This window comes from Embiotoca jacksoni, unplaced genomic scaffold (genome assembly GCF_022577435.1).
Source record: "Embiotoca jacksoni isolate LCO1_2020_lvr unplaced genomic scaffold, fEmbJac1.0.p SCAF_43, whole genome shotgun sequence".
NCBI lineage: Eukaryota > Metazoa > Chordata > Actinopteri > Embiotocidae > Embiotoca > Embiotoca jacksoni.
The window spans coordinates 1,360,320-1,373,806 of NW_027185396.1; the positions used below are offsets into that span (position 1 = coordinate 1,360,320).

The 13,487-nt window shown below is 41.3% G+C and overlaps 1 protein-coding gene across 4 annotated transcripts in view; it reads left to right on the forward strand.

Annotated features, from left to right (window-relative positions):
* myt1b (myelin transcription factor 1b) overlaps window positions 1-12,552 on the forward strand; it is a 32,927-nt gene extending 20,375 nt beyond the window's left edge. For 2 of the 4 annotated variants that reach the window (XM_069169284.1, XM_069169287.1), the window contains 9 exons: window positions 558-620; window positions 1,063-1,131; window positions 1,625-1,687; window positions 2,023-2,103; window positions 2,776-2,997; window positions 4,258-4,349; window positions 4,651-4,754; window positions 6,838-6,981; window positions 7,157-12,552. In XM_069169284.1, the coding sequence (XP_069025385.1) occupies window positions 558-620; window positions 1,063-1,131; window positions 1,625-1,687; window positions 2,023-2,103; window positions 2,776-2,997; window positions 4,258-4,349; window positions 4,651-4,754; window positions 6,838-6,981; window positions 7,157-7,300 (982 nt within the window). In that variant the 3' untranslated portion in view covers window positions 7,301-12,552. The remainder of the gene's footprint in view (window positions 1-557; window positions 621-1,062; window positions 1,132-1,624; window positions 1,688-2,022; window positions 2,104-2,775; window positions 2,998-4,257; window positions 4,350-4,650; window positions 4,755-6,837; window positions 6,982-7,156) is intronic. The other 2 variants (XM_069169285.1, XM_069169286.1) reach the window with 2 other exon arrangements.
* The last annotated feature ends 935 nt before the right edge of the window (window positions 12,553-13,487 follow it).

The window sequence follows — 13,487 nt, forward strand, 5'->3', positions numbered from 1 at the left end:
CTTCCTGGCAAACTCACCGTTATAACTGCAAACACACCTGTCTCTTAAAGGGAGAATGGGCGATGACACCGTGGTTGGTTTATATTATGTTACACCCAAAACACACCAATGATTAATGAGGGCCCGAGCACCGAGTGGTGTGAAGGCTCTATTGTAATGCAAGGAATTATTATTATTATTTATTTATCTTCTCTGAAAAGAATCGGCTTTTTTTGCGGCTTGAACATACAGTATGTAAAAACACACCCGTCAGTTGTGGTAAAAAAAATCTTTTACCACGACTGACGGGTGTCGTGAAGGGGCGTGGCCAAATGGCTCGCTAGTCAAGAAAAATTACAACCCGTTTGAAACATGCAGCTTACTTTGTGCTGATATTATCTGATGGTAAACCAGCAAAAGTGGATCTTAACAGGGCTTAAGTGTGTTTACACTACAAGCTTTAGGCCATATGCTTAGATGGTTAGAATAAAGCATCTGCTTCCATCTTGTTCATGTAGGATGTTCAGCAGGTTTTCTAACTCTCTCTTCCCCTCCGTGTATCTCCTGCTCCTGTGCAGGTGTCCTACACCTGGCTGTGACGGCAGCGGTCACATCACTGGAAACTATGCGTCCCACCGCAGGTATGCACAGCTGCAGAACTATTTGGGTGATACGACATGCCCGTGCTCTATTTATAAGCCCTTCAATGAAATGTTAGCTCCGCTGAGACTCTTCCTCGGCTGCCCACTCCGAGCCGGAGTCTAAAGCAGGCGCACCAAGACTAATTCAAATATTTTATTTGATCCTGACATGCCAGAGGCAATAATGTAGTGTGAGCCCGGGAAGCAAAGACAGTCATTGACTTTGATATGCATCAGTAATTTACTTCTTGCTGTCTGTCCTCTTCTTCCTAAATGACCTTGGTATGCCTTGCATTCTTGATTTCCCTTCACTCACGTCTTTCTCCTCTCTCCTTTCAATCCCCTCACACCCCTCGCTTCCCTCGTCCCCCCTTTTTTTTTTCCGTCCTTCTCTTCCTCTGCCCGTCCTTTGCTCTTTCTCCTTTCTCTCTTTCTCTCTCAGTCTGTCTGGGTGTCCTCTCGCTGATAAGAGCCTTCGGTCCCTCATGGCGGCCCACACCCCTGAACTCAAGTATGTCTGCTCTACACCTTCATTGCCTTTTCGCTGCCACTTCAGCGCGCTGTTCCCGACACCGTCCGGCGCCACAGTGCTTCATTCTGCTGACATTAACTTATCTTTTGTTGCTGGCTGCTGCCTCTGCTGCTGCTGCATCTGTCATGGTGGTTTTTTTCTGCATCTGGCTTGGTCTACGCTTGCTTTCACTTCAATCAGTTCATGTAAATGTGAAATGAAACCGTTTTTCTGGAGTGTGCATAGCTCTTTACTAGAAGCTAGGCTTTTTCACAGCTCACTATAGACGGATACAGACAGTATTTAAATGGCAAAGAGCCTGAAAAGATTGGATTTTAAACAAATATGCATAAAAGTAGCTTAAAAAAATTAGCAGAATTAACCAGCTCCCCATTTCCTTCATTGCATAATTCCATTTTCATAACTACTGTTTACATGTTTTTTGTCGTTTTCGTCTGCTAAACATTAAAGATTGTGTTTCTCTTTTTCCCAGATGCCCGACTCCGGGATGTGACGGCTCGGGTCACATCACAGGAAACTACGCCTCTCACAGAAGGTAACAAAACACAACCGCATGCACAGACGCACACACACACACACACACACACACACACAGACACACACACACACATGAACACACATGCACACGGTCAGTCAGAGAGGCCTAGTGACAGTTCACAGTAGACTTAGACAGGATCCACATACTCACACATTTTCCACACCTTTTCATGATCCTATTTTCGGCCATATTAGGCATCTTTTTGTCATTTGGTTGAACAACCTCTGTAAAATTATTCTTCCTTCTAATGTTCTCTCCCTTTATCAAGCAATCACTTCACCAGAGCTTTTTTTTCAACCCTATGTTATCAACTCCGTACTTTCTGTTTTCAGTATCTCTGGGTGCCCGCGTGCCAAGAAAAGTGGAATTAAAACTCCTACCAAGGACAACCAGGAGGACTCCGAGCTTTTAAAGTTCGTACCGCTCAGAAAGCCATAATGTCTGCTATTAGCGTGACTGACGGTAAAAGTAAAATGCAATAAAAGAAAGACAGAGAGACAGAGAGAGAGAGAGAGAGAGAGAGAGAGAGCGAGAGAGCGAGGGAGAGGGAAGAAGGTCCCTGTGAATCACATGCAGAGGTAGTGACCTGCCCCCGTAATTTGATCAAACAGTAAGGCCCTTACTGATGAGAAAATACACTTACTGCAGATACTGATTCTGAATGGTAGACTATTGTAGAGTACATTGTCAGTACATCAGAAATACATGGGCTTCATATTGCATTTGCACACAAAACTGTTAATATGGCAGCATGTTGATAACAGTATGTGCTAAACCTTAATTAACAATATTATTCATGGTAATGATAATAATTATAATATGTCATACATAGATGTAAGAACTTGATGTAAATGAATTTAGGCCAGTAGAGAAAGTTTATACCTTTAAATTATTATTCAGATAATCTCAACTTTCTCTACAGTTGATGTTTTGGGGTTCTTCTCCTCTAACCCGTGTCCCTCCTCGCTCTCTTTACTTCTCTCCCCCGCTGCCTTGCTTCACCGCCTCTTCCTCTCTCTGTCCTGCTGCTCTCCTCTCCTTCATCTCCTTCATCTCCTTCATCTCCTTCCCTGCGCTCCCTGCAGATGCCCGGTGCCGGGCTGCGACAGCCTCGGTCACATCAGCGGCAAGTACGCCACGCACCGCAGCGCCTACGGGTGTCCGCTGGCGGCCCGCAGGCAGAAGGAGGGTCTCCTGAACGGCACGCCCTTCAACTGGAAGGCCTTCAAGACAGAGGGGCCCATCTGCCCCACCCCCGGTTGTGACGGCTCCGGACACGCCAACGGCAGCTTCCTCACACACCGCAGGTGAGCTGCACACCGACCGTTTAGTTTGAAATCAGTCCTTGGGTAGGCTGTGGGTCAGTTATGTTTCCATGTTTGGTCTGACAAGGAAACAACATCAGAAACAGGAAGTAGAGGTGTGGATTTGGGTCACATGACTTGGACTCTTTTGACATTTGAGCCATAAATTTGATTAACCCATAGAAGACTTTAGCATAAATTAGCAATCAGTAATTGTGCAGCCACTCAACAATAAGCACTGATCTAAATTGAATATTTAGATCTCTGTAGAGTTATTTTTCAAATGTGTTTCTAATGTTATTTAAAAAGAGATTCAAAATTGGATCAAGATTTTATAAACTGTTGTCAAATCCAAACCTTATCTCACAACTAACAGCTGATTATTTTGACTTTAATTGGTACTTGAAAGACATAACTACAAATATTAAAAGCAATCAGTATTTCTGTATTGGAGCTTACTCATTTACTGTGATTGTAACTCTGTTTAATTTTGAATCACAATAATTTTGTGAGTGGTGCATAATGACGTGAAGGACGTGAAAGGTCAGGACTTAATACTCAGAACTTAACACTTGTCCTTCATAACAATGACTTTTTCTTGCCTCTAAATTAATTAATTAACGAGTAGTTCAACATTTTGATAATTACATTTTTTTCTTGCCGATACTTCGGTGAAACTATTGTGCAATAAGGCGATGGTCGGTGCTCGCAACAGGAGATTTGCTATCTTATCTCATAGAGACTGGAGGAACAGAAAACATGAGCCTGGCTCATCAGTCTAAAGTTGAACAGTTTTCACCTCTAAAGCTCATTTATGAACATTTTGTGTCCTTGTTTTTGTTTTTCAGTTCAAAAGAAATGTTAAAAGAACCAGTTGTTGTTTAATTTGTCCTTGTATCTGACCAGTAAATAGTCAAAACATGTAAAACTCTATAAAAACAGAAAAACAACATGTTCATTAGTCTGTAGAGATGTTGGTGAGAGTATTTGTAATATTTGGACAGGGTCAGGCTTCCTTTTTCCGCAGTCCCCCCCCCCCAAATATTCAAGTAACAAGGAGAGAACATTCTTCTTTTGACTTATGGTTTCCTTAGTTGGGTTGACATTGGATTAAAAAAGAAATCTAATTCAAATAAATAACCATATTTCAAGAGGCCTTCATGAGCTGGTGCATTAACACACGCTCTTCTGCACCGCGTCCTGTATGTATTTGGATCTCTCAGACATTCAAGCAGCACAGTGACCTCCTCTGTGTGTCTCCAGTCTCTCAGGATGCCCCAGAGCCTTGTTCGCCAAGAAGAAGGCCAAGTTCCCTTCAGAGGACTACCTGAGCACCAAGTTCAGGGCCAGTGACGGTAAGTACGTCTGCAGGCTGGAAGAAACATACTTTTATTTATGGAGTACTTCAATGAAGAGGCTCTTTACACAACAAAGACATTAGAATATACAGTAAGAAATCCTTTTGTTGTACCACGGTTCGGTAAACCGGGAGCCCAGTTCAGGTACCGGAACGGTTGGGATTGATAGTATAACTCCAAATAAATACTTACAAATAAAACAGCAAAGCTAAAGATAAAATGGAAAATTCAGATGACAGCAAAACAGCTGCAGTACAGATACTAAGCTTCTCTTCTGTGTTTCTGGTTTCTGATTTAGTTTTGGACAACGATGAGGACATCAAGCAGCTCAACAAAGAGATTAACGACCTCAATGAATCCAACAACGAGATGGAGGCCGACATGGTCAACCTGCAGACTCAGGTGTGTGCCGCTGTTGTTGTTTTTTGTGGGCCTTACGGGATGGAAACGCTGGTGTGTTTTATTAAATCTAAAATCACATGTGAGACCGAAGGTCCTCCGTTCTGTCACCTGAGTCTGTTAAGCAGCATTTGATATATTGGTTTATTACATTATATTGTACTTCAGTACACTCGGGGGGTTTGTTGCTTTGTTGCTACTGGCTGTATTTACTGTAGTCTGAAGAGCAGAAGCTGGAGGCTGAACTTTAGATAAAAATGAAGCGGCATCATTCAGTCAGTTCACTCAGTTTATAAACGTTTCTACTCATGCTACTGTTACACTTATATATTGTAATATTTACCAAGTCACACTGGTTCATTTCAAAGGCTACGGCAGGTGTTATTCTATATTTTACTATTGTCAAGAAATTCTATTAAAAAAAGTACAAAACTATGTTCATACTCAGCCCCAAACCAAGAATTCAATTCAATTCACTGTTATTTTATTTATATAGCGCCAAATCAAAACAGGTTATTTCATGGCACTTAACACATCAAAGTCCTTACAGCAAGACTTTACAATATTATACAGAGAAACCCAACAATTCAACAATTCCCACATAAGACAGGAGGGAAAGAACTCCTCTTTAAGGGAGAAAAACCTCCAACAGAGGGAAGAAAAACTCCCTTTAACAGGAAGAAACCTCCAACAGAACCAGGCTCAGAGGTAGGCGGAGCTTCTACCTCGACCGGTTGGGGTGAGAGGAGAGCAGAGACAGAAAAGGACAGCATAGAGATACAAGACATGGACTGTTGGTTGTTGACAATCACAGAGCAGAGACATGCAGCTCCATGACGGGACGTCTGCAAAAGAAAGAACAGAAACATGTTGATTCAATATGTTTTTATTTATTTAAACAAAGCTGAATAATTTCATAAAGCAGGTGTACGCTGTAGCTTCATCAAAAATTCATAGAAAAGCTTCCCATGCACTGAAAAAAAAAAGAAGATGCAAAAAGAAGTTAATTTATTTTATGTGTAAAAAGTGACAAAATAAACATGTCATGTTTTGGTCAAAGGGCCATCGTCAGCACAAAGTGTAAATCTAGAAACACAAATAAATGATACAACCATTGAGGAAGACCAAGCAGGAGATGACAAGTGATGAGCATGAGGAGTCCTACATGAAGCCGTGAGCCACTGACCTGAGAGCACAAAATACAGGAAGTGCATTCATGTGTGTGCATCTCTGGTACATCAAATCTGATGAGCATTAAAACCTTTTTCTGAATGAAAATATTGGAGAGTTGTCTTTGAAAGAATTTAATTTGCACTTTTTTGTGTGTTTGTTGGTGAACACACTAAAATATGAATCATAAGAGTCTTTATAATGCACATATCCTGGTTTCTGGTTTCTTGTTAACAAGTGAACCAAACTGCAAGTTGACAAGTAAAATGTCTGACATTTTAATAAACACTTGGTCCAATCAGCTGTAATCAGAATACAAAGGAGGTTTAAATATGCTTTTATTCCTTTCAAGACAGTTATAGCACCTGTAAACTTCTAATTTCACATATTTGTAGCTGATAAATTGATAACTGTTTTGGTTAATGAATAATTTAGTTTCACATGTAAATAAATCATTAAACACCAGGAGGCGCTGCAGAAAGAGGTTAACAACAATTGACAACAACACAGTCTGGATGTGTCCACTCACCTAGAAGATCCACGTGCATTCATTTTGTACCTTTTTGTAATCTGCACAGAAGAACTGTGTTGAGAACGAATGGCCATCTGTAGGTTTCAGGAAGAAATAATGCGTTTGTTGGGGACTATTTTCAGCAGCGGATTAAACCGCATTTTAAGGCGTTAGTGAGTACTTCCAGCAGCAGGACTGTGTGTACGGCATCGGGTCAACAAAAATCGACATCGTGTGCGTGATCATGGTACTGAAGGAAGATGTTCACCACTGTCAGCCATGACACACTTGGATACACACTTAGAATCTGTAGTATGACAGAAAATACAGTTTTTATTTAATAATATCTTCAAATATGAACTTAACTTTGTGCCCTGGTTGAACCTCGTCTTTCGTGTGTTGCAGATCTCCTCCATGGAGAAGAACCTGAAGAGCATCGAGCACGAGAACAAGATGATCGAGGAGCAGAACGAGGCTCTGTTCATGGAGCTGTCTGGTCTGAGCCGCGCCCTCATCCGCAGCCTGGCTAACATCCGCCTGCCACACATGGTGAGTGGCTGTCCGCACGCACAAACACACGCACACACACAAACACACACAAACACACACTTCTTTGATTGATTAGACACATTTGTTTTGGAGGTGAATCTGGTGCATTGAAAGCACACGGCCCCTCGTTTGTCCTGCTCCTCTCAGCTGAGATTGGTTGTCGTTTGCACCACAGCAGGAGCCAATCACTGAGCAGAACTTCGACAGCTACGTGAGCACCCTGACTGATATGTACACCAACAAGGACTGCTTCCAGAGCCCCGAGAACAAGGCTCTGCTGGAGAGCATCAACAAAGCTGTGAAGGGCATCAAAGTCTGAGGCTCGGCACACAAAACGGAGCGAAAGCAAACTGTCCTGAAGTGCAGAGAGTGTGATGGAGATGGAGAGACGAAGGAGAGATGTTGAAATACTCTACAATATATTGAAATATGATTCAAAAACAAACAAAAAAAGGGAATTCAGGTTATTTAAATAAACGGCAACTTAAAAAGAATCAACCCAGGGAGCACTCTGTTGAAGAAAAGTGACGCGGACCAAAATCCACACCATGCTGCTGCTGGGATTCGGAGGAGGAAACAGATCCTTCAGTCAGGATGGATGGAAAAGAAGATTAATGTTACTACAAACTGTATCTGGGGGTTTTAATATGCTGTATGTTTACCTGTTGTCTCTTCTGTGTCCTTAACTGTTTTTGGAGAGGGTTTCATCGTTGCGCGGCCGATCGTTTTTTTTCGCGCTTCACTGCGGCTGAAACTCGGAGGAAGGGCGGGAACACTTGCAGGAAACCCGGAGACAGGAAGTGGAGGACGAGCCGGACTCCCGCCGCTGTCCCGTAGCATTCACTGTGGCGAGCGTGTGCGTTCACTAGCTCTGAAAAAAAGCCCTCTGATCCGCGACCACACACACACTCCAGCAATATGAAGCATGCACCAAACTGAATGTGTGTTTGCTTTGTGGTGTTACTGCAGCAAGGACATCACCGGAGGGAAAAGAAATCTTCACGCAAGGTCATGAGACAGATCCAGGAACAGCTGATATCATGTTTTAAAAAGCAGCAGTTTAACCCCCCCTTCCCCTCTTCTTTTTTTTTTTTCTTTTTTTTTAACTGAAATGATAATAGTAATAGTGTGCACACATTTCACATTCAGTTAGTCATATCAATAGTATTTATCAACATAGGACTTGCACTTCATTTCAATGAATAGTTTTGTGGTACAATAATTATTGTTATATATGAATTATTTAAACTTGTGAACTTTTAAATTGTAACTTATTGCCATTTATGTTATTGAGGTTTATTTATTTGAAGCAATCTATTTATTAACTTTGTTTTGTAAAACACACAAAAGAAATTGCATCTTTGCTGATGATCGTGGTCACAAAGCGATTTTCAGATGTCTTACGTCAATATTTTAAGAATCTACAGTATATAGATAACTGACAAGGCATATTTTGTTTTGGAGTACTTTTTAAAAGCCTTTTTAAGTGCAGATGTTTTATAACAACGACAATTTTTTTGATAATTTTACAACAACAACAACAAAAAAATATTTTTTTGGGGTTCTTCTTGTTTTCCTCCCGTTTGTTTGCGTTCTTTCTGTTCCTGCTACATTCAAACTCCCACTGCTGAGAAGAAAAACAAGAAAGTATGTATTTATTATTTATTTAATATGAAAGAAATTGACTGATATGGCTGTATATTTATTTTGTTATTTATGTGCGTGATGTGACGGTTGAGTCTGAGTAGTCTTAAAGCTCCACTGCTAATATTTAAATAAAGAAACAAAATCAATACAAATACTGTTTGATTGCTGAGGCGTATACCGCGGCATACCAGCAGCTGATTGTAAAAATAACCCAACAAAAGCAATCACTGTCCTGTTGCTATCCGGTCTCTGCCTGTTTGCTTTTGTCAGGTGAAAAAGATAAAACAATTGTTGGAAAATGTTACCTCTCCCAAGCGCTTTGTAGCGGCCAGCACTGGCTCACCCAGAACCTCTGTGATGTACCATGGCTGCTTAACGAATACTTTTTGATTCTCCTTTATTCTTGACATCAGTACAATGGTACATGTATGGAGCTCTATTCCAGCAGTGTTTTAGTCTGGATGTATGGGTCTAAAACACACACACACACACACACACACACACACACACACACACACACACACACACACACACACACACACACACACACACGCACAGCGACATATCCAACCCTCGAGGATACTGTAGGACGGCCTCCTTTGACGAACTTCTATCAGATAAACATACACACCCTTGTAGCCTTACTCTAGATTTTAATTTTTTGATGCACAAAGTGCCACTGACAAAAAAAAAAGGAAAAAAAAGAAGAAGAGAACTCACTTTCTTTCCTGATTCTTCACATTTCTGCAATGTAACAATGTCTGGTCCCGAGAAGACCACGGCATCGAGAGAGTGGTGATTGTTTCAGATGCCTTTATTTCTCTGCCAAGATGGCCATAAGTACACTATATATACATTCTGTATAAATAGATTTTAAAGATGCTATATATATGAATATAAACATACATATATTTTTCCAGTGTAATTGTTGACTTGCTCTTCTTCTTCTCTTGTATTACGTTATCAAAGGATCACTTGCTGTGTAGAAGAGATGTGAGGGGGCGTTATCAATAGGAGGCAGTTACACCTTATTGAATATCACTAAGACCTGCTCAACTGTGGCTTTAAACATACCATGCAGTCAAGCTGGAGGCAAAGTAGGCATTGTTGATGATACAGTACAATACTTTGGAAGTGTTCTCATAGGGTTCCTTTTGTTTTCTTTCCTTTACTTGTCTGTCCTTGATCCAGAAATGTCAAAAAAACACCTACTGTATGTTGTACTACTGAATCTGAGAAATGACTGTCAATTTGAAACTAGATGGTTGGCTCTTTGTTCCTAAGTGTCATGTGAGTTCATGTATAGTAAAAAAAAAAAAAAAAAAAAAACCAACAAAAAAAAAAAAGATATTGATGCCTCTGAATAATGTTCTGCACATAGTGTTAGCGGCATTGTGCAGTTATTGTATTCTTAATGGTGAAGGCCTGCTCGCTGTGAGCTCTCTAATGTCCAAACAAGCAAGTAGGAGACTTTAGTGTAACTTGCCTTTGAGTGATGCGTCGCAGCTGCTGTGGTGTACAGTAAGATTACCCTTGTGTAACTCTGATGTCAAAGGCATGTTGTAAATGTGCTTTTAGCCAATGTAGAATGAAACTCCTTTGTGCACTTTCTGAATAACTGTTGAAAATGCCAGCATTTGAGTCTCGACTTGTGAGAACCCCAATAGATCACGGGCAATAGCGTTTGTCCCGACTGTTTGTTGCTGTTCACGTAGAAAACCACCTGAACGGATGGAGAGATGTCTGTTTGATTCAGGGGGGGTTCAAAAATGTATTTAAAAGAAAAGAAAAAGAAAAGAGGAAGTGTTACTTTCTTTTCCAAACGAAAACCAAAAGAGATTGACAGGAAGCAGAGTTTGGTTCTCAGGTGACCGGGGAGCGCTGCTAAAGCAGAACAGAGCAATGCCATAGGTCAGCCAGTCAGCTGAGGCTAGAGGCGTTAGCAGCGGCTGGATCAAGGCCTCGTGTGAAATGAGATGAGTGTGTGGGAGTGGGAAATTGATTTGCCAGGCTACACAATCTCCCCTTTGTTTTAGGAGGAGGCGTTTGTTGCATAAATACATGTCTGTCATTCAAAAGAATGTCAAAGCTTTTTATGACTTTTAATCCCCCCCTCCCCCCCAACCCTGCACCACCACCACCACCCCCTCCTCCCCCTCCTGCTCTTCATGTTCTGTGTAACTTTTCCTCAGGAAAGATAGTTTGGATGCATTTGGTTAACAAAGTAGCGTTTTCTTCCTCCCGAAATGCACGAGAGTACTACCCGAGTTTTAAGACTGTGAATATTCTCCTAACTTATTTGATATGGCATGACCCCTTTTAAACTGCTTGATGAAATTGTCTACTGAGGTATGTAAATTAATAACACTGAGGCCATGAAAGAATAGCATTTAAAAAAAAATGTCAGCTGACAAAGCGAACGCAGCCCACGGTCGGTTGTGCGCCCACGCACTGTATGTTTTCTTATTTACATAAAAGTACTGAGTGATGTGGAGACGAGTTTTATTATCCGGAATCGCAAAGGAACAACAAACTGGTCAGAGCTCAGTTTCCCCAGAGCGCCTGGGATGAAAATGAATTTTAGCGGAATTAAACTTTCAGGGAAAACAGTCCGCACCAAAATCCAGCTGTGTGTTAAATGGGGAGGGAGAAGGTGACGCGTGCACACACACACACACACACACACACACGCACACGCACACACGCACACTCACACACACACACACACACTCACACACACACACACAGCACTGAAATACAACTCACGAGAAAGAAATGTCAAGCTGAGTGGCACTTTTTCATCAAGCTGAGCAAAACCAAAAGACCCCTCCCCTGCCCCCCCCCCCTCCTCCCCTCACCTCACCTCCTCCTCCCCCCGCCGCTGTAGTTTCAAGCTGTGTGGTCTTATCATGTGTGCCTTTCTCACTCCGCTCATTTCAACATAGGATATGTTTACACCTGGTTCAAATACTGCTGAAAACATTTGGTCTGGATCTAGATGTCTTATTTTAGGAGGGGGGGGGGGGGGTTAGCTGGAGGGGTAGTTGTGGGGTGGTTGGGGGAGGGGGTTACTCTGTAAAATAAAATGTGTCTTTTACATACAGGCAGAGGCCACTCTGTAACGGAGATAATACAAAAACAACAAGCTTTTGTTAGGCGAAAGAAACTGTGATCTCATGTTGTCTATTCAGGTACCAAACTGCATGGACAGTTTCTGTGAAGGAATCTGAAGAACATCATCATCATCATCATCATCATCATCATCATCGTTCATCCCTAGATAATGCATCAGTGTGCAGGGCATTATTTTGAAACAAGTTGAAGTCTCTGTACATATTTGTATTAAGAGGAAACAGTGTTATTGTTGTTGTATTGAAGACAAGTTGAAAATGGTTTAAAAAAAAAAAAAAAAGACAAAAAAAGGATAGTTTGTGACAAAGAAAAAAAAAAAATCCACAGCCAAGGGTTGTCCTGCTAGCACATTTTTACAGAGATGAGCTATTTTTACTGGTGATTTTCTAGGCATTGATATTGATATCCTTTTAAAAAAGTACAAAACTTCCAAAATTACAAGCACTTCCACAACAATAGATTGTAAGGTAATTTTTGTTACTTTTGTAGATGTGGTTGTTCCTTTGCTACTGCACCATTTTGTAAAGTGGGACAGGCCTTGGCTGTGTGTCCTCGGGGTCTCATGTTTTTGTTAATGTTTTGTTTTTTTCTTCTTTTTTTGGGAGGGGTGGGGGCGGGGGGTGAAACACTGTAGATGGGCTGAATTCGTGACTGTGCGTTTGTGTACTTGTGTACATGTTCCCCTGTTCCTGTGTCAGTGTTATAAAGCAGAGAAGTGATGTCAGTTATTGTGGGGGTATGAACCATTTTAAATGTTCTCTATGAAAAACACAAATAAAGACTCATAGACAAGTGTGACTCTGTGATATCAGTGTGTGTGTGTGTGTGTGTGTGTGTGTGTGCACGCGTGTGTGTGTGTGTGTGTGTGTGTGTGTGTGTGTGTGTGTGTGTGCACGTGCGCTCTTGTACATTTTTCTCTTTTCAAACCACAGACTTGCTTTTAGGGTTCAGGTTAAAGTCAGGTTTACATCAGGCTTAGGGTTAATTAGGGTTAGGTGTTTAGTTGAGGGTTAAAATGTTCAAAAATGCATTATGTCAGTGGAGGTCCCCACAAGGATAGAAGTACAAACACGTGTTTGTATATATATCTTTGTGTCTTTCAGTTTGAAACCATTGTAATAAGGACATTTCTGCATTGTGACTGCTCCTCTCAACCTTAAATTGTCCGGTCAGGATGAGTAAAAGTGTTGGGGTTACGAATGTAGCTGCCACATACAGTGTGTGTCCACTTGTCCTCCTCATGTTGTGGGGACATAAAGCACACAGTCACATTGTGGGGACTCTCTTCCCGTATGAGGACAAAAAGGAAACCCCTGCAACAGAGATTAGTAATTTCAGTGTGAAGACTTGGTTAGTGAACATAGTGTCCATTTAGTGTTTTGAGTTTTATAATATGACAGGGTCCAAAGGTATCCAAAGGGGCTGGTCCTCACTATGAGCATAACTTTAAATGAGCACTTTAAAATGTTATAATAAGTGTTAATGTCATGTTTAAGTTATGGAAATTTAGTTATAATGGATGAGCTTAAGGGTTCAAGTCAAGGGAATGCATTTGTCAACAAGGGTCCTCACAAGTATAGAAATACATGTTTCTGTGTGTGTGTCAGAGAGAAATTATTCATCTTGCATTGTAATAAAACCACAGTTTTTGAATAAACAACCTGTATGTGAATGATATGTCCGTACACACATGCGTGGTCAGTCAGTCACAACACACACTTGCCTTT